Raw genomic sequence first — 24955 nt, 5'->3', positions numbered from 1 at the left:
GAACACCACACACTCAAAACTAACTAACAAACACAAGAATGAAAGCAGTGTCTGGTGTATCAGATCTCTGCGCCTGGCTGCTTCATGTGGCCCAAAACATCCAGCTGCACCTGATGGGGGCCAGAGACGAATGTGGGGTAAAAGGGCTCTTTCACCTCCTCCACAAACACACTCTTTGACCCCATCGCACAGACTGCCGACTCATTCTCATTCCTGCCCGTCTCTAATGCAAGAATCTGCTAAAGCGAATAAGGGCTTTACTGTGAACGCATCGCGTGTTGTACGCCATGCAGGGAACAAGACAGGGTTTCATTCAAACACACACACACACACACACACACACAGAAACAAAACGGCCCCACTGAGTACAAATCATTGTTTAATAAATCAAACATAATTTCTGCTTCTCTTTGAGTTACACTGTATTGCAAATACTTCTATACATAAAATAGTATCTCAATGACAAGAAGCACCTGATAGGTCAGATAGAATATATATTTATATATGTATATTTTTTCATGTATCAAGTGATAAGAAAACAAAGAGTGAGAAAAAGATTAGAGGCTGATTGGAAACTGGGCAGTGAAAAAGCAAAACTGCGTACGTGACAATCCGTGACTCCATCACAAACCCTTCTTATTAGTACAGATTCTTACACCTTCATATAAAAACACCGCAGGGACAAATGTTCTTCAGCAGAACCGAGAGAAAGTGTTTGTGTTTGGCACCGCCTGCAGGGAGGTATTCCTTCAGCAACGATTTAAAAAAACAATCCAACACAACTTGACTATTTATTATCCTGCTTATTTCTTTTCTCCCTGCAAATGTAAACTGCCGTGTCATGGTACGCAGGTGGGGAGGGGGTGACTTGGGCAACCATTTCTTTTTCATCCCTCGAAGGGGAAAAGGCACGTGAGCGAGACAGGAAGGGGGTGGAGCTTCCTGTTAGCTTTTGAGGAAGTGCAGGATGAAAAGGGGGCGAGGGACTGCCAGCAGTGGACGTACAGAGGACACACACTCTGCCTTTGCCAACTCTTACCAAAATTCATGATTGGATTCATAAAGAAATGCTGAGATGTGAAAGATGTTCGGGCTCTAACTGATAATCTCAATAGACCAAATGTAAAGCTCTGGTTAGAAATCAATCCCCGGCTATTGACAGGGAGGATGGCTTTGGTTTTCGGTGAGCAGACAGCAGGTTTGCAACACGTGTAAACCCCTTTCCAAAACTATTCATAACATGGAAAAATGAATCAAATGTCACTTTAAAAATCAGTATTTCTAGTTTTTTGACTCATGCAATTTAGCAATTCATGCACACAATCTGTGAGTCTGTGACGTTAACTTCCTGTGTCTCAAGCTGCAGACCTTGGACAGAGGAAAGGGTGTGTGTAAATAGTGCGTTTTGTTCTGCTATCATTGCTGGCCCTAAAAAAAACAAACAAACACACACACACACACACACACTCACACACAGGTGTCAAAGCCTTTTCATCAGCTGTTGGCATGAGCAGTGAAGGGAGAGATGAGGTGAAGGGCACGCTAGGGATAGAGAAGTGAAATTTAAATTAAAAGGGAGGGAAAAGACTGCAGTGTAAGCGAGAATATTTTGGATGTCGAGCTGGTTTTCTCGTCTTGAAGTAGTGCGAGACCGAAGGCTGTTGTTTCCTTCACATCGTAGTGAACTGACTGTGTGCTTGCCTCAGCTTCTCAGCAATCTGTCAGCGACGAGGAAGAAAAGCAGAGGGTGGTCATGTGACGGCTGGGGTAATGAGGCAACAAAAAAGTACAGACTCCAATTTACTGTGAGAGATGGCCGATAAAAATGTCTTTACCGTCTCGTAAAACTTGACTTGCTCCTCCAGGTACAACTGCATGACCCTGTTGTAGTCATAGATACGATTGCTATGGAAGTGGTTCATCTCAGCTGAGGGAGGGAGACAGAGGGGGGAGGGAACCGTGTGAGGCGGATATCACGCTACAGTAAACTCCACTGCCGACATGACTGTTGCGTGCAAGTGTTACCTTGTAATGCGTAAGACATGATGCTAACTCGTTTAGCCATGGTGACTTTGTCCTGAGGGGTGATTTTACTGGTGGCAACCAGCTTGTCGCCCTCTTTCACCTTGTCTATGGCTGCCTGCAACAACACAAGAGTCCTCAGTTACACCGTATGAAGACACAAATACATTTGACTCATCTGCTAAAATACTGTGTTTTAGCTCCTGTCTCTTTAAGACTTGAGCATAACATAAGCATTTACTTATCTTTTTGAATTCTATTTATTGTTTTGGTTGTGGGGTTTTATTGTATTTATTTCAGCGTGTGAATATTAAGAATTAAAGGTTCACTGCTCTTTCAGCAGGTTTACTTGCATTATTATGCTATCATATCATCATTATTATGGCATAAATTAGTCAGAAAATGACAATAATACTGTTTATCTGAACTATTTCTGGGACAGTACATCACCGGAAAAACACTGGTTACTGTGACAGGCCAAATATGGAGCACTGTCAGATCAAAAGCAATCAGCTATGCAAACAGGAAGTCACTGTGGCACCATTAGCTGTAAGATAAGATCCTAATAACACAGTTCAAGGAGCCAAACAACATATAAATTGTCACGGCTTTTTAAAAATGTATATATATATGCATGCACAGAGAAATATGTGTTTTAGAGTTGTGGGGTGTTACAGAAGTTTGGTGTGAGGGGTCTAAAGATGTTACACATTAGCAATCAAATGTTGGCTTGCGTCACATCTGGAAGTAACTTACTGGAAGTGACGGTAGCAACTCATTTCTATGCAAGACCTACTTTGTATGGTGCAACTTTTCCCCAATTACTAACGCCACATACTTCAATCTGGTGCAACTTACTCCTGAAGAAACTGCCCTTCTGAGCATTCAAATGAGACATCCCATCAACTGTGTTTTCTAGTAAACCACTGCGTAACTATTTCCCGTCGTACCTTATGGACCCCGATGGTGTCCGGGAAGCACCCCAGAAGACCCTTATATTCATTGTTGGTCTCCATGAGGAAGTGGAGGTCTTTCCTGGGCTGTATAGGGAGCAAACACATGAGACAAGAGAGATTAATTTAACCTAAAAATGGAACAAAGTTACAGTTAATCCAAAACAGGAAACAGCACAGTGATCTGAAAGTGATATGAAAATACAAGGAAACATTACGTCACAGGAGTAAATTCTCAAAGCTTAATTTTACCACAACTGCCAAACTGGAACACAGAAATGGAAGACTTGAGTTTGTAACAGTGTTGTTAACCTGCACTACACCTGGCTGTATATACAATACAATACCTAAACACCACACGGAGGATGTAAACACTGGCTGCAAGCAGGAAACGATCACAGACACTGTGAGATGTTGTGATTATTGATAGAGTGAACACATGATGTGGCTGATGAACCACTCTCTAAAATAAAAAGTCACAGCAGATGAAAACAAGAAACAGAAGTGCAGTGCAGCAAACACCTCTGTGATATTTAAGTGAGCTGCAACAGTCATGTAACCTACCTGCTCTGCCACCAGCTGAGCTATTTCCTCATACGTCTTGCCTGCTGCTGTCATGGCATCAGTCAGAGTTGACTCGCCTGCAGCAGGAAATGGATTCAATCATGTCATCACTGTTACAGTACTAGTATCTGTGTATCAAGTTGTTTCGAAACAGATTTCCAAATAATAAATGTCTGCGTAGTGAAATGCCTCCAATTTCATTATGATGACTACAAGCTTTGATTACAGTGATCTTCTGCAGTTATTCAAAATAACATTTGATGACATATTTGTATCCGTAGCCGCACCTTGGTATCCACTGCTGGTGAAGACGGAGGAGAGGTTTTGGAAGGCTTTGCCGATTCTCTGGTACTCTTTCGGCAAAGCTGTGAAGGGAGAGACAAGAGACGCGCTGTGTGAATGAGTTTTTTCCTTGTGTTGACAAAACACGCAAACATAAAGAACCGTTATTTGATATAAACAGTCATTACACCCCGAAGTGAAGGTGTGGCCTGTGTGTGGTAAAAACGTGTGTGTACGTACGGCCCGTGCATCTCTTCCAGTGCTCGTGGCCGACAGTGAGGATCTCCTTCACGCCGTCGTCCATGGATTTGGTAAACCTGCTGAACTGCTCACACTTCTGTTCCCTGTCAAAACCACAGGCGGGTTAATCTACAGTCAAACACCACTGATGCTATTTGAGACATGTTTTTTCTGTCTGTAGTAATTCTGCCCAGCACCTGGTGTTTACCAATTGGATGTGTGTCCTTTGTAAATGTTTGCATAAAGTTTGATTTAACTCACACTTCGACAGGATCCAGGTCCGGCCCTTCAGGCTCTATCGTGGAGAAGATCATCACTCCCACCGTCTCGTCCTTCTCTGCTTTTCTCTTCCCCATCTTCCAGTCCTGTATCAATGTATCACTTTAATTAAGCAACTATTAAGTAATTACAAGTCATCTGAACTATTTGCAGCTTTGGTTATGTGACACATAGACACAACTTCTGGGGGAATCGGGGGTTGTGCAATCTTAAAAGCAAACGTCATTCTGTGATCAATCTGAAGGGAGACGAAGCGGAGGAAGAACAGCGCACCTTCTCATCCTTGTAGGTGAGGAAAGTCTGGAATACTTCGCTGCAAGAAACAATCGGGTGCCTGCACATCCTGGTCATCCAGCCCTGCAACCGCTCCATACGCATTTTAATAAATTCTTCCTCAAATCGCCCTGGAATAGACAAAAAGATATAAAGAGAGGACTTTAATTTCATCTCGCCATCAGTGTGTGTTTAACTGTCACAAAGTCAGATGCTCACCTGTCACCTGCTTGTCTGGTAGAGAGGGGATGGGGATGGCTGAGCCGAACTTGTCCAGCAGCCTCTCGTACAGCCAGTCAAAGTGCTTGTATCTGTGATTGACCGGTCGGTTTGTGGTCTGCAAACGGATAAGGCGAAATTATAGAATCAATCATATTAACTTAATATTAACCATATTTGATTCATATCATACACTATTATTATAGAGAACAGACACATGAAGAACATAGTGACACAATCCCACCATTAGTTCATTTATTTACTACATATATAGTATAATAAGCAAAACTTAATATAGGATATAGTTTTATGTGTACTTAAAGTTGTTCTAAACTTGTTCAATCCCGAGTTAAAAATACTGACAGCGCTCCCGGACACTTACACTGGGGACGATTTGGTACTCGATGTAGCTCTTGAGGCCGTACATCTTCGAGCCTTTCTTGGGATCGGCCACCACGCAGTCTAGCTGACTTTCTGGGTAAGACCAGACTGGTCCAACTTCTCCCATCTGAGCAGAAAAACAAGAAGTTTAGAAACCTGATACTCAGCACTGTACTGTATTGTGCAAATGTAGCTAATAATTCCAAAAAATAGGAACTCTCCTCAAGCTGTACTCAAAAATACTATGGAAAGTTTCACATCTGCTCCTGCAATAATCTGACAAGCAATTAACTCTGCATCTACCAGTAAATGTGCTGATGATGGATTTTTACTTTCCTGTGTTATACTGTATTTAGTTCGGTCAGGTGGGGTAAATCACTGCACCAGGACCACTGACATAACGATCTGCTTGCATATTTAGAGATGACCTACATAGATTGGTAGCTTCTCTTTGCCTTTAGCGAGCTGCTTGCATAGGAGGTAGAGCTCTGGACCTGACTTAGAGAACCCTGGAAACCTGCTCAAAGAAAAGAGGGAGAAAAAAACATTAGAAAGTGATGGTCCTGATCGCTCGCTTTAACTAATCCACAGTCAGAGGACTTTGCGATTTCTTACTTGTTGAGGGATATTTTCATTGAAGATGCATGAGCCCCTCCTCTCTGCATTGCTCCACTTTCTCCGGATTCTGACTCGGTGTAACCTCCAGTCGACTTCATGTCATCCCACTCATCGTCCCACTCATCGTCCTCTGCTCCTGAGGGTGGATACATGTACAAAGTGTTGTGTTCTTAAATCACAGAATACGGTCTGTTCTTCAACAGCCGAATGTGCAACGTGTGAATATGCAAAAAAAAAAATAAAAAAAAATGTAGAAACAAACTGTGTGACAATTCAGCTGCTGGGGGATATTAAAAAGGATTTTTATCAACCCTGTATATTAAACTAATTCTTAATTCTTTTGATAATTGATGTATTCTAGGAAGAGACAACTACACACTGCAGCCTGAGTTTGACTCATATTATCTCAAGTAGATAATAACAGAGGAATATTTCAATGTGACTGCAAAATGTCTGTTTCTTAATTCAGGGTTTCTTATTTCATAAGAAGGAAAACACTGTGCTATGGCCTACTCTGCAGCTCTAAACATCAAACTAAAAGAGATGTCTCTAGTTAAACTAGCTTGATAGAAAAACAGCACTAACAAGAAACATTTAATTTCTGCATTTTAATGACATGCACCAGCAACAAACATGCAAGCATATACACAGCATGCAACCTCTTGCTGAAAATAATGTTAATATCAACTTGATGTCAAGTTAAAATGTGTTCAACATTGATGTGCTGCCACAATAATTTGTTGCATCTGCAAGTAAAGCTAAGACAGTTCAATAGCAAACTATTCAAAGCTGGTTCTGATTAAAAAAAAAAAAAAGAAAAAAGAAAATCTCATTCCTAAATGCTACCTGAAATAATTAATGTTTTGCCTGTCTTGATTTTCCCCAACAGCTGTGCAATCTCAAAATGAGGCCTGAAAGCCAACTGATACAGTCCATAGGCTGTGAGGCAACATCAGTGAGAGTGTGATTAAGACACTGGTGCCAGGCCTCAAGCAATAACACACACACGCACGCACACACACACAGACAAACAAATATAAACATACACATACATAGTCACACCAGCAAGTTAGGAAATCATGCATCAATCTGCATTTGAACTGGCCCACTAACCAAAAATGCAACACCAACATGTAGTATTTGGTCAAAAGTAAAATAAGACATTCAGATTTTTGGACATTTTAGATTTCAGAGAAAACAGCAGGTAAAGTTTGCAAAGGTAGCTGGTGAGACAGCCACAGCTGTTCTTTGTTAGAGTTAAATTATACTTTTCCTGTAACTGAACTAAATAGATTTTGATGATCCAACATTCAGTTTGTTATTCCATGCAAAATGATGTAGAAGCTAAATGCAACCATGACGGAGAAACAAAAAAGTTACTTTGTGTAAAAGGTAGAGTTTAAAAGAATCTCTCTAAAAGGGGCCTTAAATCTTATATGTATCTATTTTGTAGTGAAGACTAAAAATTCCGAATCCAATTTTCTCAGCTTCATCCTGTCTTTAGTTACTGCTCCCTGTCTCTTCAAGAGCAGACATGCTGTGAGAGAGAACTCAAGCTCAATAGGAAACTCATCATTAAACACTTATGACCACAACAAAAGTCTCACAGATTGACGTTTTCACATCAATATTGCATGTAAAATGCAAACAATCAATCTTTTTAGTGTTAATACCGAGCTACAAACTCAATGCCTCACACACATGCTTTGAAGAATGCAAATCATTTCCTGAAACTTAAGTGCTGGAACGTCTCTTCATAAGCACTTATTGTCAGTCCACACACACACACAAAAAAAAAAAAATCAAGCGATGCACAGGATACCTGTGTAATCGATAAGGTAGGGATACGGGTAGATGTCTTTGGCAAGAGAGAAAGTAGGGAAAAGTCTGTTAACTCCTCTCCTTGTCATTTATTCCCCCAGTTCTCTTTCTACAATAACAACTGGAGAATTTCAAAAACAGGTCAAGTAATAATTTGTCTGTCTGAGTCATGCGTGAGGCGAACTTTTCCACAGTCTGGGAAAAAAAAAAACCAAGAGTCATGACTTGATTGTCCGGTCCACATGCTGGAGCATCTGTGTGGAGGGAGTGGCCAGACACAGACTGAAGAGAGCCACATCTGGGACTTAAAAGTCCCTCATTAGACATTAAGCACATTTTTAAATGCTTATAAACTAAAGTCATCGTCTTTCTTGAGACCAAGGCACGGCTCATAGTCGCAGATAATCTTTCTCTTCACACATGTCTTGAGAACTGGATTGTGGTGAAAAAGCTCAACTGAAAACAGACTGTGGGATGCAGCAACTTATATCACAAGAATCCAAAACAAGCATCCAAACAGAAAACTGTTCTGAAACCAGTCTGGGCCGTTGTGAAGGCACAACGCCATTTACAAGCCACATGATCCAACTGTGTCAATCATTTCATGTATTATGCTGGCTCATTCTTTGCTTCCCAGCACGGCCCCGTCCACAGCAGCCACATACTCTATCAAGTCCTCACAATTATAGTTCAGTTATTAAATTATAGTTTAGCATGAAAAGTAAACCACCTGCAAACAGTTCAGCTCAACATAATGACACCGGGAGCTAAAAACAGTGTCTGACCATTGCATGCTCGCAATCATATTAAGACATCACGGTGTAGAGTCTCTGTATAATCTCTGCATTCTGTAACATCAGAAATCTGCGAATCAAATAGACTTAAATAATCTTATTAAATATTTAACAGCAAACATACATAACAACTTGAAAGCAGAAGCTCTTTGTAAGTACACACATACAGCATTGTCTTCATTTCCTGGTATGAATGGCTCAGAGGTTTTGAATCGCAGCCGAGAACAATCACAAGAAAGAAACTTTCAGTTTATTCATAGCACCAGATCATAGGCAGCAACTTTATTGTTCCGGCACATACTTTGTAATCATCAGACAATCAAAGCTTTTCCTTACCTGGGCCCTGATAAGCCTGCGGATGGCCCTGGGATGCGGCACTCCAGGGGTCAGCAGCAGTCTTCCCAGTCTGGGTGCCCTCTGGGTTGGACGCCCAGTTGTTGTTGGAGCCCCCCGAGGGGTCCGCGTTCCACACCGACCATGGATCATTACCGTTACTTGCCTGGAGGAGACAAGAGAAAGAAAATGTGAGGGATGAAAGAGGCAGAGAAAGGGCGGCGAGGGAGAGGAGAGTCTGTTTAATGAGACGCTGACAGGAGTCTTAAAACAACATGCTCCTTCAAACACACGATGCGGTCCTGGCCTTGAACAGGGAATCTGTGGAGTTAAGATGAGCCAATTCGACCGTGACAGTGTGGTTTGTAAAGGCTGCTTTACACATGCAGTAACCGCTGTTATCCAAATAACACAAAACTGAGTATCTAAAGGAAAGCACATGCTTACAAACAAACATTATCATCCTAAAGCTCAGACAGACCATTTTATTTACAGCACTTGCAACTGCATGCCATGCTTGCAAAGCAGACATACTGTTTAGACGACCATGCAATACAGTGGATGTGTGTCTTTTGTAGGCTGCTGTTAGCTTAATGCTAACTTGAACTAGTGAATGGTCACTTAATACACCACATAATGCACACAGACATACAGAAAAGTACAGTAAATGAACTGGTTGCATCACAAAGACTTGCTGCAATGACACTGAGACGAGGGATGCGTGATATCATTTGTGATTTATGCCGATACCGTTTATTTCCCATTTTTGTATTTTAAAAAGAAGTTCACAACCTGCTGTTTACTCTCACAAGGGTAAGATTCAATGAGAAAAAATTAATGATTAATAATCTGTGTATCTAAATCTGAATCTGTCTTCCCCAGAAACTGTAAATCATGTAACCATCCACACCATGTTGACATGTTTGGTTCTCTAGTCTACACTGCTTGGTGCTACCCAGGGCAACAGTTGTGCTGCTTCGTCTTCTTCTTTTTCTTCTTCCTTCTCCCCTTCTATCATCTCTATTCAGGGACTATAATTTCATTATCTGATTTCTATATAACAATATAAGTTTCCCATTATCAGGCTGATAAATATCATGCATCCCTAATTGACACAATGAACATAGCAGTGCAGTGACGTAAAACAAAATTTCCAGCTCTTTCATTGCTAATATACAAGCAACATCTTACACAACAGTGACTGAAATAAAAAAATAAAACATCTGAAGATTTTAATGAAATTATGATCACCTCCTGGAGTCAGTGTTTCAGTTTTGTTCTGATGATTCGTCAGTGTGATTAGTCATTTATAAGTTGAGATACACAGATCATTCACTCTGATCTTTAAGTTTTTAAAGTTTCACTTTGGTGCTGATTCACAATCGTGATAAAGGGTGCGGGAATCGATTGGCGTGTGTGTGTTTGTGTATAACAGTGTGAGGTGAACAGAGAAGGTGAGCTCATGCTGTCTGCAGGCAGTAAGAGTGGGAGGGGGATTTTGCCGTGGCAGACCAATCAAAATAGGAGCGGGCTTGGGACGGAGCATGGGTTGAGGGTGGAGGGCCTGGTTTCATGCCACCGGCCTCATCCACCCTCAGGTGGCGGTTACCTCATCAGGGGACGAAAGGTAGGGGGTAACTGGGGTGTCGGGGGTGTCCGGCTGGGGACTTAAGCCCCCAGCATCCACCTTGAGGGGAAAAGAAGGTGACATCATCACAAAGCGCCAGCAGTGAGGGTTTACACAGCAGGGGATGGGTTAAATCAATGCTGGATGTAGCTGTGCTTGTGTGTGTAAATGAGTGTTTGAAAAGAGATACGGAGAAAGCTGGCTGACTAATTTCCTGCCTCGACTCAAACACTTACTGTGCCAAAATTTCAACTGATCCTGCAGTACACTCATATTCACACAACTTCCTGCATGCCAACGACAAAAGATTTTGCTGCTCTTATTTCCTCTTGGTTCATACTTACTCAAGCTAAAACCTCCGACAGTTATAAATGAAATGACCACTGTGAATATCTCCCACAGCAGCTGCTCTCACTTCTGCATCTGTAGGTATGCACACCCTGTGTGAACGTCACTAAACTCTGTGATCACTCACTTCTGCTTTTTGGCTCTGTTTAAAAAAAATCAGCCCAAAACAAGCACATTGTGAGGGGGGGAATGGGAACACGGCAGGTGCTCTGTGCAGGGCACTATTGTAGGTATTCATACTTACTTCCCCAAGAATGGTCTGGGCAGTGGAATACAAAGAAGTTATGGCTGTATATTATTTGAATACTCTGACTAAAGGTCAGTAAATAGGCAATAATAAGGCATTTTATTTGATACCTGTGCAACTAAAGATCCCATATTATGCTCATTTTCATTTTCAAAAAGCCCAGTGAGCTCTGACTGGTCAGCTCTCACAGGACTGAGCAGACACCACCCACTTTCTTTCCGCCTCAGCCCTGCCATTGTGTTCGTAACTAGGCTGGAGTGTGGCCGAGGGCGGTGACCTCACAACCTCATGTCCTGATGGTTCTTTGGTCACACAGTTTCTGAATACGGGCTTTGTGCATTTCTCTGTGGACTGTTTTGCTACTTTCACAGCATTTACATAGCAGCTAAGTCTGCTTTATAATCTAAAGAAACATGAAAATCTCACTTTTTATAATATGGGACCACTAAATAGTAAATTCAGTATATTCTTTAACCTGGACCTTATTTCCCCCATCTGAGGAAGAGCGCTGCAGCTGCAGTCATGAAAGAGGCTACAACGTAATCCTTCAGGACGATTGTGCAGCTGACCTTCATTAGGTGAGTGCATTACCTGGCTTTGTGCAGGTGCTGATTGGGGCGCATAGGCATCAAAGATGGACAGGTCCGCAGATGCAACATTTCCTACACTTGGAGTATGTGCTGGGCCTCCAGCTGCTGGGAACGATGGAAACTGCTGACCAAACTAAAATAAAAAGATAAAAGACAGAGAGAGATGGAGAAGCGTTCCGTTAGGAGAACACCTCCAGATATTCCAGTGTGATTTAATGACATTTAAAGATGCTGTAATGTGATCGTGTTTCCTTGGTATTCCCTGGCTTTTCAAAGTGGGTTTGTAACTTTCCCTGTGTGATGGCACACACATTTGCACATCTCCTAGTATGAAGATGCCACATTTATTTCTGCTGGCTTGCTTTTGCAGATCTTATTTTTCACCAGTGGGCGGCACTGAAATAGAAAGTGGCTGCATGAAAAACAGGCCGTGTCCTGGTGTTTTTCATGAGAAATTACATAAGCTATGAGTGCAATTGTCATCAGTGGAGACTTTATGATTTGCAAACAGAATCAAAACAGTCTGGGGGCAGCTGGGAAGGTAACTTAAGGTCAGACAAACACACACATCTACACGAGCTTGTTTGCTAAGTAAGGCAGATGGAGAACATCAACCTTCCTGTTGCACACAGATGCTACATTGTTGGATGCTGTTTAGAATGAGGCTAAACTGTTGAACAGACTTCACAGACTTTACTTTTAATCCAACTCTCTGCGTTTCTCCCAGAATGTCTTCAGAGTGAATCACATCCTCACGATGAAGTCAGAGCTGCTGGTTTTGCTGGATCACACTGAACACACACGCATACAAACACCCTAATCAGCAAAACCCTGAAGGAGGCACATCCTGTTGTGATTCTAGTTTGAGGCAAGAGACATTCGGAGCACCACAGTCTGCAGCCACTGCAGAAACATACCCTTGGAAATAATGACAGCAATAGAAGATTGAGCCACTGAGAGGGTGAAATGTTAAATATTTGTCTCACTTTGATATAGACAGTACACGCTGTGCATCGTGACCTCAGAGCATGATAGCAGATGGTTTTTGCGGCTTCATTTTCTGGAGTTAAACTTCAAATACTTGGCGGGATATGAGATGTAATCACCAGCATAAAGTCAGTGACTGTGGATCTTACCTCGATGTAGTCTTCTGGAACCAGTCCAACCTCCCCTCTGGAGTTCTGTGCTTCGATCCAGCCGCCGCCAATATTCTGAAACAGACCGAGACCCAAAACAACATGTAAGCACATATCGCTTCAGACAGTAACTGTCTGCATAACATGGACAAGAAAGACACACTATAACCATGTCTGAGAATGTGTTTAAGTGCATTGCAGATACCTAGCTGGTCGATATTCAGACTTCTCAATTCGTTTCTGCAATATTTTTGAATGATGCAGCTGCCTAAATTTGAGGGGGATTTTCATCCAAGAGACATTTTGGTGGTAAGCTGTTGTGATGTCCCATATCCTCCCACATGGTGTGTGTTCATTTTCTACCTACTTCTGTCCCCTTGAAGAACAATAAAAGTCTAAACAGCACTGAAAAATATGTAGCAGCTTGTGTTACTGTAACCATATTTGTTTTCATTTGTCACCACAATTAAAAGAAAACAGCTTTCTCAATGACTTGTCAGTTAAGGACTCAGGTCAGAGCGAAAGGCTGACATCAACCAGGTTACCCAAGTATCTGTAAACACACTGAAAGCTCCCAGGACAAATTCCTCCACAGTCAGTTTGTTTAGTGAAGAATAAAGATTCTGTTTTACTTATACAGTGGGTCCTGATTGGCTTAACACCGACTTTGATTAGAAAACTATGTGGGTCAGCACACAGTGAGTGACCTTTGAACTGCTGGCGCCCAGCAGTAATGACATCATGTTTACTCCCTCTCCTCTTTCCCTTTCGTCCTTCCTTCCTCCTTACATGTTTGTGACAATTGTGGTTCACAGAAAACCTGAGATCACAATTATCACATTTAACGGACTTCAACAGAGGCATTTCCACTTGAGGCAAAAACACACAAAGCTAACATAGTTAAGTAATACTACGAATTAAGGCAGAAAATTCAATTTCTGAAAAAGAAAGTTATAAATACATTTCTTTTTTCTTCTTCCACAATGTCAGTCTGGTTTCTACCAGACTAATTATTGACCAGATTATGCAAACAATCCAAGTACAAACTTGATGCAAACCAAAACGAAAGAAATGAGGCAGTAAGTAGTGGTATCCTGCATCTACCGCCTGCACTCTGCAAGAGGGGAGATAGGAGATCAGAGCACCGATAAGACCACAAATTGAATAAACAGATTTACAATCTTTTTTTTTTTTTACCCCAGCAAGAAAACTAAAAAATTTGCTGGTTCCAGCTTTTTAAAAACTAGTTTTTGCTCGTCATTTATGATGGTAAATTAAAATTTATAAAAATGGCACTTTATAGACTTCACAATTAATCAATTATACCAGAAACTAATCTGTAGATTAATAAATAATAATAATATTCCTCAAGTGAAGCTCTAATAAAAGGAAGGCAGAGGAGGAGGAGTTCTGGTACAAATTTACCTGATTGGTGATGGTGACCGTCTCGCCTTCTTTCACTGACAACTCGTTGTTTCCAGGCTCAGCAATGAAGTCATATAACACTTGTGCCTGTACATGATCAGGGGGAAAAAAAAACAAAAAAAAAAAAAAAACACTCGTTATGAAGCCCGCACACGAACATATAGTTCCACATGTATGCTCAAGTGCATGCAGCAACACATCCAATAGCACTATCAATATCTGTACTGTTGTGGGATGAAATCAGGGTGCAGGGAAACAGGCTGGACTAGTTCCCTTGGGTGTATTTTGCTGACTTACAAGGCATCAGTGTCAACCAAAAACAAAGCCCAAAACCAAGACATTGCCTGGGTCAGTTTAATACAGGAGCCTGCAGTTATTCTGACCCACATCTACTAATCGGCCTTCCCGCTTGGCCCCAGAGGCGCGCACACACACACACACACACACACAAATAAATGCATGAGTGAGAGGTAACAAAGTGAAAATTCTAAAAATTGGGGTCATATTTCACACACAGATCACTTCATGGCTGATTTTCCTAAATTTGACTGTCTGATGTCACATGGAATGCCACTCGTTATCCAAAACAAGAGTCAAAGGGCTTGACTATCCACCCAACTTGTTCATTAACCTGTGGAGGTGGAATGCAAGACTATTTGCACTTCCCTGAACAGAGATCTATTTTAGTGTTTGCCTGCCACCTCCCAGGAGTCGAGGAAGCCTGCTGATGTTTCTAAACAGGAACTCATGAATGTTTCAGGACACAGCCTCCGCTCTGCCGGCTTGGTTATTATTTTTTATGGAGTGAAAACACTTTGCTTCCGTTTTAATGTCTGCTTAGGCCAATGATGATCCAGCCCTTTGTAGCTGAACAGCATGGTCTGATATGCTGAGATGTTTTTTTACATTTAAAATCCCCCTCCATCACAAAATCTTTTACTCACAGAGAGGTGAAGTCAGACCTCTTCAGTTGGAGCACTGTGGGACTTTACTTCAGAAAGAAAATATATGGCGGTGAATACTTTTTCTGTGCCAGGCTGATGGCCATGTTGGTGTTGGTGACGTACACTGACTGAGACAAATTAGTCAACTGAGCAGCGTTACACAAAACTAAATGGTAATTCACTACCTTTTAAATGGGCAACCATCCTATGTGTCACCCATGGGCTCTTGCCATTGACTTGACTAGGCACACCGGAAGGGGCGGGACTTTGCCTCACTAATGTTGTTTCTACCTGTGACAGCTTGACACGAGAAAATCGTTCTCACATTCGTCCGCTGGAGGGTTGCAGCGGGGTGCTCTCCGTGCACACCTCAATCCCATGTACCAACAAGCATGATTTTGTAACATTGCAACTAGTTTGGAAGACATGTTTGCCTCCATACGCTAAACTGTGACCCAGAAACTTAAAACCTCCACTACACGCACACACCTATTTGAGTAAATAATATTTGACTGTATTTTTACGGTTTTTGGTTTCTATTTTCTTTTTTGGAAGAACCATGATAGAGATAAACTGGTAAAAAATGGTAAATGACACCTGATTTTTGGGTCCGATGACAGATACCATTATTAGGGGGTATAAACTCACACATTTTTTCCACAGTGATGCTTCAAACGTTGTTACCAAACACTTTTTTATAGTTTAACAGCAGACAGTGTGGTCTTAATTACACCACTGCACTAAAACAGGAAACTTTACTGAGAATTCTAAAAATCACATATTATCTGGAGCATCTCTCTCTACACTATAGTCTTTAATTAAAAGACGATTAATCGTACCTGGGCAACATAAATCTCAGACAACAAAAAACCTGATCTAGATATGTCTTGTAAATTAGCATTTTGCAGGTGCAGCACCATTTTTACTGTTACGTAGGTCTCAAATAAATCAACTAAATGTAGCCGTGCACCAATGCTGATATATCTGTTATAGACCAATACTGGTTAATAATATCGACCATCAGATAAATTGATCAGGCCCTAAAAAAATTGGTATTACAAGCACTGTCAAGACTAAAACATGAAGGTGGTAGTTGAAAACTCACTTATTTCCTTTCATTATAATAGTAATACTCATAGGCTGCCAGTAACTCTCATTATTGTACTGCTAACACTAAAACTAACTGTATAAATGGAGAGTACACACTGTAAATCACCCTCACTCACACACACACACTGTACTGAATGCACACGCGCCAAAGACTACATTTCCCAGCATTCCTCGGCGGCGGTGATGACCCGCACTGGAAAGGTAGTAAAATGTCACAAGACACTTTCTTAATGAGACACATTTTCCATGTACAGGAGCAAAGTAAACGCTCGTGTCACATTCACCGCAACACGAACGTATTGTTAGCCTCCAGCAGAAGCGTCCAAAGCAGAGTTTGTAAAATGTCCCCGACTCTTTAATGTGTCGCTTATCGAGTGAAGTGTTCACTGTGAAAAGCAAATGCGAGAAACTGTAACAAGTCCACAAGCAGCATAATTCATGAAAACAGCAGCTGTCAGGTGAGAACTCGAGGAAGTTAAACACCCAGGCTCGACGTTAACACGGCGTAGAGAGAGTTGTGTGACTTACCTTTACCGCCATTGTCGAAGCATTGATCAATCATTACAAAAACAGGCCCTGTGGTTTTCAGGATTTCCAAATCCTCAGCTGGACATTTCCCCCCGCTGCTTTACCAACTATAAAAGAAAAAAAAAACGGAGCGAAGAAAAACACGGTAACTTCCTCCCGGTGTAGAGCCGCACACTTTAACACATGAGTAAAAATATCAGTTTGTCCACTTTAAAAACTAAAAAGACAGGCAGGAAGAGAGAGGCGCTGGAGAACAGAGCGGCTTCGGTGCGACTGCTGCAAGTTTTGAACCGCGCAGAGCTGCTGACAGCGCGGAGGGAGGGAGTGACCTGCACCGCGGAAAGAAACCGGAAAGGTGGCCTCGGTCCGATACGGGGCCCCTCCAAGACGAGACCAGAGCAAATCAAACAACGTGAAGGCAGATGTAGACCCTTTACAAGTCAAATGTAACACTAGTAATGGGCAAAAATAAATAAATAAAATAGCTTGAGAAACTTTAAAAAAAAACACTTGATAATTATTATTCTGAAAGTAATCAGCAGCAATCAAAAGGTTGTCTATAAGAATAACAATTGAAAAAAACAAATCTAATCACAATCATCTATTTTTTTTAATGGTTATAGGGTGTTTTCCAGCTACACTGAGAGGATCCCACTTCATTATAATATTTTAAATTCTGAGGCCAAACAATGGTGAAACTTCCGGTGTGCGAGTTATTATTCCAGTCTCCTGGCAGCTACAGTCGTGTGTTTGCTGACAGCGTTGTTAACAGCTGGCTCCACTGCTGAAGGGAGTGACCCAGGGCCTGTTTGTCAGGCTGAAGTCGGCCCCTGCTGGGCTCTATGTGCTACTGCAGTACTACGAAGGTACAGTATTATGTCCCTGACGTCTCTGTGAGTCAGAGACAGGTGTATACATGTAAAGACTGCTGTGCAGGTTTATCCATCAAATCAAAACACAAGGACAAAACATATGACGTGTCAGTCTGATGATAATGTCTCTTTATTCTGTCCAACTCACATATTTGACAACAAAACTACTAAAGGCTTGATCTTTAAAGAATATGTAGGCCTGCTACATAATATACTAAACTAATGTTTATTTGCACACATCATAGATACTGAATGGTAGCTTTTTCTTAAGGACAGATCTACATATTATACACATTAAAGTGTGTCTACGGGTCTTGTGGAGTAATACTGTATATGTGAAAAAAGTAGTATAAAGTTTTTTGTGGCTCTAGGGGAAGCTGCATGTAATCTAGAAAAGTTGTGGGTAATGTAGTCGTTGGAATCAGAATTGACAGAGGAACCAGAGATATCACCTTTTTTATGCCATGCTTTTCAAAACCTGGTGCCTATATTACCCACAATGCAACCTTTTTGAGTGCCATCAATGGAGGCAATTTGTGAGATATCTCGCAGCATCATCTTGAGGCACAAAACGGAGAACAATGTTATGTCTTTGAAACTGCTTCTTCTGTACAACCAGAACCTGTCCAGAACTCAAAGACTCTTCATTTACTGTTATAAATGACAAAGAAAGAAAGAAAGCAGCAAATCCTTAGATTACAAAGAGGGAGAAAGAGTGAGCTGTATTCATTTCATCGTGGTCAGAGTCAGTATTGAACACCTTGACCCCAGCCATAGTAAGACTCACACCTTTCATTCCCACTAGGCTCCTCGTCACTTCCTCATATATCAAACGCTTGCGGTGGTCTCACAAGAAACCGGTGGAACAGGTTGGAATCAACGAGGGAGTGAGTGAGTGAGAAGAGACACAGTTTGCTGTAAGTAGTCCGCTCAGCTGACCACAGGTAGTCGAGAGGGACAGGAGGGAATTTGTAATTGTGTATTTTATGTGACAGCAAAGACAGCGATCTTGCAGAAAATAAACTCGAAATCCTCGTATTTTGTAAGTGGGATTTAATACAAATATCAGAAGGCGATTGAGGCTCAAGAGATGTACAACACTTGCTGCTGGAAACAGGCCGATGCTACATGACTGAGCACTTTTTGCCTGTATCACCTGAGTCCATCTAGCAACACAGGTGTGCCAGTGGAAAGTGGGAGGGTCTTTGGCAAACCCGCAGGCAGTGAGCTCAGTGTGGAGATCTCTAACCTCCAAGAGACATCATGCGCTCTCTGCTTCTTTTCCTCTACCTGTGCCTGGTCAGGAATGAAGGAGTTGGGGCATTGGACCCCAGCTTGCCCTTCATGGAATACCTGGACCAGGACCATTTGGTCTGCCTGAAGTGGGGTTTCGACGACGTGCAAGGGACCATTACATTCACATTTGTGGTTAACACGACAGGCTGGATCGGCTTCGGCTTCAGTCCGAATGGAGACATGCACGGGGCAGATATCGTCATGGGGGGACTCGGATCCAGTGGAAGCTACTTCAAGGTAAGAAATTAACAATGGCATGCGAAGCTTGTGTTATGTTTCCTCCATGAAAGACAAATGTCTTATGCTCATTCTGTCCATGTTCATCAGCACACATAACACATTCTCATTCTCTTTTGGTCTTTTTTTTGCCCTTTAGGATTATTATGCCACAGGGAATGCCATGCCTCTGGAGGACACGGAGCAGAGCTACACTCTCCTCTCTATGAACGAAAGTGACGGTCAAACCAGCATGAGCTTTCAGAGGGCCATCATGTCGTGTGATCAGCAAGACTTCCAAATCACTGTGAGACATTCAAACATTATCTCCAAACTCACCATTACAGCAGTTTTGAAAATATCGATGAATCTATGACTCAGAATCAGAAATGTTGCTGCTGATGAGCGCCTGCAGCGATATGCAAAATATCAACTTCATTTTAAGGGAAAATAAGTTAAAAGAAAAGACGCAGCAGGCATTACCACTGATACAAAAATATTCTTTGTATTCAAGGATTTTGTCCTTTTGTTTTAAGAGTCTTCAATTTCATACTGTTAAGTTTCATGGCTAAATCTCATTAAATTAATTATGAAATGGAGATTTCGTCACTATAAACCTTCAGAGACAGTCACAAAATTAATCACTACGTAAGAAGGAGGAGGCTGCTGTTTCCATGGTAACAATAGACCAACATCCTTCGTCAAATCGTTTAACCTCACTCAAACTTTGTTTGTTGTTTGACACCATGGAGCTTTAATTGGCTTTTCACTATTTCTCCACTGTTGTGACTCATTATTTGTAATGTTATAGTCTTTTGTACTATTGACCTCAGTATCTCGTCTAATTCTCTATATGGAGCTTAAGTTTCCTGCTTTTGTTCATCCAAACTTCGTAATAGGAAGTCTTTTGTCAGGTTCACCTGAATGTTCCTTTACCTTTGCATTCAGCTTGGTGTTGTTCTCAGATAGGAAGACAATGATAACAATAGAAACAAGGCTGGCTAGATTTTGCTTTCCATTCAACACCTGAAATGTTATATGTTTCTGGTAATAAAACCCAGGTGCATATGTGATATTTGGGGTTATAAACAGTAACCTGCAAAGTCAGTGTATAAAATGACTTTATTATAAGGTCAATAAAGACTGGATTCTTTAGTTTTAGGAACACAAGAGCACGCCATCCCTTTTCCACAAATAAAAGCCTTTTCATGCTTGGACCTTATGTTGACAAAATATATTTTAATAAATATTATATATATTTGTTGCCGTCTCTTTTTTAGGCTCAACCCATTAAGCTGATCTATGCCTACGGAACAACAGATGTGATCGGGTACCACAGGGCCCGAAGAGGCACCAAGGAAGTCAACCTGCTGAACTACATGGCCAGGACGACCTTAACCAACACCAACTTTCTCGATGTCACAGTGGAAAATGTAAGAGTCATTCAGAACAGTTCTGATAACAATGAATCGTGGAAAATGTGAAGATTCTTTTACTTTCTTACTCGCTTATCTAATTCAATGGATTATCTCACAGGACAGCAAAACAATCCTGCCATGTGTACTATAGTTGACAGACAGAAATTGTATTTTGTTTTTTTTGTTCTTTTTTTTTTCCTCTACAGGTCACTGTCCCTCCCACTCACACCTACTACCACTGCAAGATCATGAATTTTCCATGGCTAACTACGAAACAGCATATAATTGTGGTAATCGTCCCACCATCATCACTCTTCAAAATTAACAATTCAACATTCCTTACGTAAAATGTTTACACAAGGTACCACTGTCAGATTTGAAGTTGATTGGTCTGACAAAAGCAGTTTTCAGTGAAAAGCACTAACTCTGTACAGGTAAGGGTCATTTATTTAACACAAAACTAGACCCACAGCTACAAACTGAACATTAAGAACAACGAGCATATTTATTTTTTTACTTCCGTTCATTGTTCTTTACTGTCTTACTTGACTCCAGGTTGAACCGGTCATAGAAAACGTTGACATGGTTCACCACATGCTGCTGTACCGCTGCCCTTCCTTTGTGACGCAACCGTACAACAGCCAGTGCTACCAGCATAACCTGGGGGACTACTGCATCGGGGTGGTGGCTACATGGGGAGTCGGAGGAGGGGTGAGGGACACTCAAGTGTCCACTTCTGAATCCTTTGATTCATTTCGGTGTCTTTTTATATTCCATGTCAGTTTTGTGCTTGTGTATGCTGATGCCGCAGTTTATCCCCTGAAACCTTAGGTGATGGATCTTCCAGAAAATGTGGGTATCCCTGTCGGAGGTGAGGACCGTGATACATTCTATAGGCTGGAAATCCACTACAATAATCCAAACAATGTATCAGGTAAATGCTGTAGATCATAAATGGAGACATATTGTCAAATCATAATTTCATTTTGGGGTAATGCTTGAACAGGTTAACATGCTTTAATGCTGAAAAAATGCATCAGTTGTCTTGTACTGTCTGTATTCCCCCTCTGTCTGAAACGCTTTATCTCTATAAGGCCTCCCCTCCTGAGTACCCAGTCTACTCTGATTGTTCAGCTCAAACACACCTGAGCCAGCAACGCTAACAACAACTGAGCAGCTGTGCTAAACTAATTCTTATGTGCCAAACTAGCTGAGTGAAAGGTCTGACTACTGATGAGGCTTTTCGGGGAGCTTCCCTTGTTGTGGACTTGTTGCTTTTTAACTTTCAAGACCTTTAACATGCACAAGAATATAAAACACTGAAGGAAAGGAAAATAAATAATAGTATTTCTTCTTTGAACCCTTCCTCCCCACCGAATTCCCAGGGCTTGAGTGCACCAAAAAGAATTTCACTCATAAATGTACATTTGCCAAGCCCAAGCCAAATAATTTGTCATTATTTGTCAGATTAATCAGAGCTCACTGAAGGCTCAAGGAAGAGATTATGAACCTGATTTCTTAGGCTGAGGAGTTGTACAATGCCCATGATCACTGAATTGACTCTATGTTTAAGATCGATGGAATGTCACTTAAAAAATGCCACCAGTGCTTAATACAATGAAAAACTTTTGCCTTCGATGCTGTCTGGATGACAACACACACACACACACACACACACACACACACACACACACCCTCATACTGACACATACTTGACTTCATTCTGTACATTTTATGAATCCTTTTTAAACGTTTGTTTCCTTCTGTTTAGGCAGGACAGACAGCTCCGGACTGAGACTGTACTATACAGACCAACTCCGGCAGTATGATGCCGGCGTCTTGATGACAGGTGTGGTGCCGGGGATAGATATTAATTATAAAATCCCTCCAAAGGCCACTCAGTTCCGGTCATACGGTGTGTGCAATACCTCTTTGTTTTCTGAGGTATGTAACAGAGGTTATTACCCACAAGTTTAGAGATAACGCATTTTTATTGCTTATGGTCACGTCCCTGAGATTCTTTACTTTCTACCCGTAGTTTCTGAATCCTATGCCTGATCTTAAAGTGTTTTCTGTGCTCATGCACACTCACTTGGCTGGCAGGAAAGTCAGAGTTGGCCACTACTCTAGGTAAGAAGGAGAGATTGGGGATTTGCTTTATGTCAGTCGATATAAGATAAAGAATTAAAATAACATACATTTGTATGGCCAAACTGTTCTTCTACATCTCGATCTCTGCAGCAACGGAACGCAGGTCGACTTCATGGGCTTGGAGGAAAACTATAACTTTGACTTACAACAAATTACCAATTTGGGAGTCATCAAGACCATTAAGCAGGTAAGTCCCCGTTTCCTCCATACTCATATGTCGTGCCCAAAAAATGAAAATGTTGAGAGTGCTCTCTGGTGCCACATGACATGTCTCCCATTGCAGGGTGATGAGATCGCAGTGGAGTGCACCTACAGCACTGCCAGTCGCACTGGAGTCACTACGGTGGGTAAAATCTAATGTTGTTTCCTGTACAAAATAATACAGTACAACTTTAATACTGAACTCCTTGAGAGCAACTGGTCAATAGAATATTTCAATATTTTAATTGAATGGGTCTTTACTGTCTGCCATGTTTCACGTGTTCCTCCTTCAGATGGGGTTAGGAACTAATGATGAGATGTGCCTGGCCTTCCTTTATTACTACCCTGCGATCAGCGTCACCACATGTCAGAGCCGCCCGGATACAACGCATCCATCGATGAACACAAGCAACCAGTAAGACCAGACGCACTCCCTCACAGAATGTCATCGTTATATATCATTAACTATATTTTTCTTCATACAGGTGTATCTCAATATGCTCTTTTTAAGTTGATAATCTTACTAATAATTAATTCTGTCGATAATCAAATTTTCTGACAGGATCTTTGAGGGGACCACAACTCCAGACCAGGATGAGATCGCTGAGTATGAGCGTTTGTTAAAGACTGTACCACAGTTGCAGCTTATCGCCGATGAAGGTGTAAGTAACAGTCGGTTTGATTGTTGTTTTTTTTAATTCCCTATTTATATAACATTTTCATGATACATACAGTTTTACAGCTCACAGAGTCAAAGTTTTCATTTGTCATATAGTATGGGGCATTTAAGTTCAAGTCACTGACCACAAAGCAGGCTTTTTAAAATATTTGATGCTTGTCTTCTGCAGTATCATAACATGGGGAATTTCTATATAATGCCACCTTTTGTGCAGTAGTAACTCTATACATAACCCATTTCTCATTTAAGTTTGCACTGGGTCATTTGCAAACCCATATTTATTATTTATCAATAACAATACACTGCCCACCCTGTTTATAGTTACACTGTTTCTTTTTGTACATATTATGTATATACAAGTCTATTTCAATTTCTTACCTTTTTATTATATTAATATTTTTATCTATTATTATTGTTTATTGTTAAATTGAACTGTCCTTTGGCTGCTGTGATGCACAAATTTCCCTGTTCGTGGGACTACCAAATTAATTTTGATTCTGATTTTGGTTCTTTTTGTTTTCATAGCGCACCTTCAAATCTTACCCAGGTGGTATGATCAGGGAGATGATGAAGACGCCGACTGTCACTTGCAACGCATCAAGCAGACTCGTCACCTCCTGGATTGTGAACCCAGCAGGAGTAATACTTTTGCTCCTCTGGATTGCAATGATGTGACGTGGTTGTATGAGCAACATATCCATATCAATGCAATTTTGATACAGGGAGACGCAGTTGAATAAAATCTCTATTGTATCCAACTGGGTATATTCAGCTTTCCAGGACAGGGTGGAGACTAATTCCTATGTTTTTGTTTTCACTATCCATAGCATTTTTTTTCTCTTTGCTGTTAATTTTCAATCACAGAGTGGGTGTCATATTACTCAGTAACTATTAGAATGATTATCATATTTAGACTAGTTGTTAGATTAGTGTCCTTAGCCATGTGTGTCTGGAGACTAGTCAGATAGTCAATTTAGTTTATTTTGACCATTTATGACAAAAATGTGTACCCGTAGCACCATACCTTAACCTTAAAGTAGCTACATGGAATTCAGCCATCAGTAATTTTATCATTCACCTGTGCAATAGGCCTATATAAACATATGTTTCTTTTTTCGTCTATGCACATGTATAACAATTTATGGCACAAAAACACTTGCACTTTTCTCTGTTTATGTACGTGTTGTGTTTATTATGTGTGCTGTGAGCCTAATTGCAGATTTTTATATATTTGTATGATTTATATATGAAAAAAGATCTAATCAGTTAATAATCATCCAATAAAAATATATTTATACAACCCAAATAACATAAATGCGTGTGTTATTACAATACAAAAGAGTAGATGCAAGTGGTAGTGACCTGTAGTTTCACTGGCTGTCCTCCAG

The 24955-nt window shown here is 41.1% G+C and overlaps 2 protein-coding genes across 3 annotated transcripts; one reads left to right on the top strand and one right to left on the bottom strand.

The window, feature by feature from the left end:
* Positions 1-359: 359 nt before the first annotated feature.
* snx9b (sorting nexin 9b) lies at positions 360-17029 on the bottom strand. 2 transcript variants are annotated; one of them, XM_037086282.1, is made up of 19 exons: positions 16735-17029; positions 14153-14239; positions 12728-12802; positions 11593-11724; positions 10389-10466; positions 8783-8945; positions 5829-5967; positions 5646-5730; positions 5215-5340; positions 4833-4950; positions 4614-4744; positions 4323-4426; positions 4062-4165; positions 3827-3904; positions 3540-3616; positions 2973-3062; positions 2026-2140; positions 1836-1927; positions 360-1718 (listed from the first exon to the last, which is right to left on the bottom strand). In XM_037086282.1, the coding sequence occupies exons 1-19, from the start codon at positions 16744-16746 to the stop codon at positions 1671-1673; spliced, it is 1854 nt and encodes a 617-aa protein (XP_036942177.1). In that variant the 5' UTR covers positions 16747-17029; the 3' UTR covers positions 360-1670. The 2 variants fall into 2 exon arrangements, with proteins under 2 accessions (XP_036942177.1, XP_036942178.1); XM_037086283.1 differs by lacking the exon at positions 10389-10466 and having other exon boundaries at positions 16735-17026.
* Positions 17030-18869: 1840 nt separating this feature from the next.
* Positions 18870-24858, top strand: moxd1l (monooxygenase, DBH-like 1, like). The gene is made up of 13 exons (XM_037086284.1): positions 18870-19139; positions 19279-19425; positions 20399-20551; positions 20743-20826; positions 21092-21247; positions 21368-21470; positions 22308-22480; positions 22575-22666; positions 22778-22874; positions 22971-23030; positions 23182-23303; positions 23451-23550; positions 24093-24858. Exons 1-13 carry the CDS (start codon positions 18870-18872, stop codon positions 24240-24242), a joined length of 1707 nt encoding a protein of 568 aa, XP_036942179.1. The 3' UTR covers positions 24243-24858.
* The last annotated feature ends 97 nt before the right edge of the window (positions 24859-24955 follow it).

This window comes from Acanthopagrus latus, chromosome 22 (assembly GCF_904848185.1).
Source record: "Acanthopagrus latus isolate v.2019 chromosome 22, fAcaLat1.1, whole genome shotgun sequence".
NCBI lineage: Eukaryota > Metazoa > Chordata > Actinopteri > Spariformes > Sparidae > Acanthopagrus > Acanthopagrus latus.
Note: the sequence above shows the minus strand (reverse complement) of the source record. Positions and strands in the feature narration are given on the sequence as shown.

Bases quoted from the DNA above. Each gene is read 5' to 3' on its own strand.
- snx9b (XM_037086282.1), bottom strand. The intron at 5,968-8,782 runs GTAAGGAAAAGC...ATCCACCCTCAG, and splicing joins GCAGGCTTATCAGGGCCCAG to GAGCAGAGGACGATGAGTGG. The intron at 1,719-1,835 runs GTAAAGACATTT...CGTCGCTGACAG, and splicing joins AAGTCAAGTTTTACGAGACG to ATTGCTGAGAAGCTGAGGCA.
- moxd1l (XM_037086284.1), top strand. From the start codon at position 18,870: ATGCGCTCTCTGCTTCTTTTCCTCTACCTGTGCCTGGTCAGGAATGAA. The intron at 19,140-19,278 runs GTAAGAAATTAA...TTTGCCCTTTAG, and splicing joins CCAGTGGAAGCTACTTCAAG to GATTATTATGCCACAGGGAA. The intron at 22,481-22,574 runs GTATGTAACAGA...TTCTACCCGTAG, and splicing joins ATACCTCTTTGTTTTCTGAG to TTTCTGAATCCTATGCCTGA.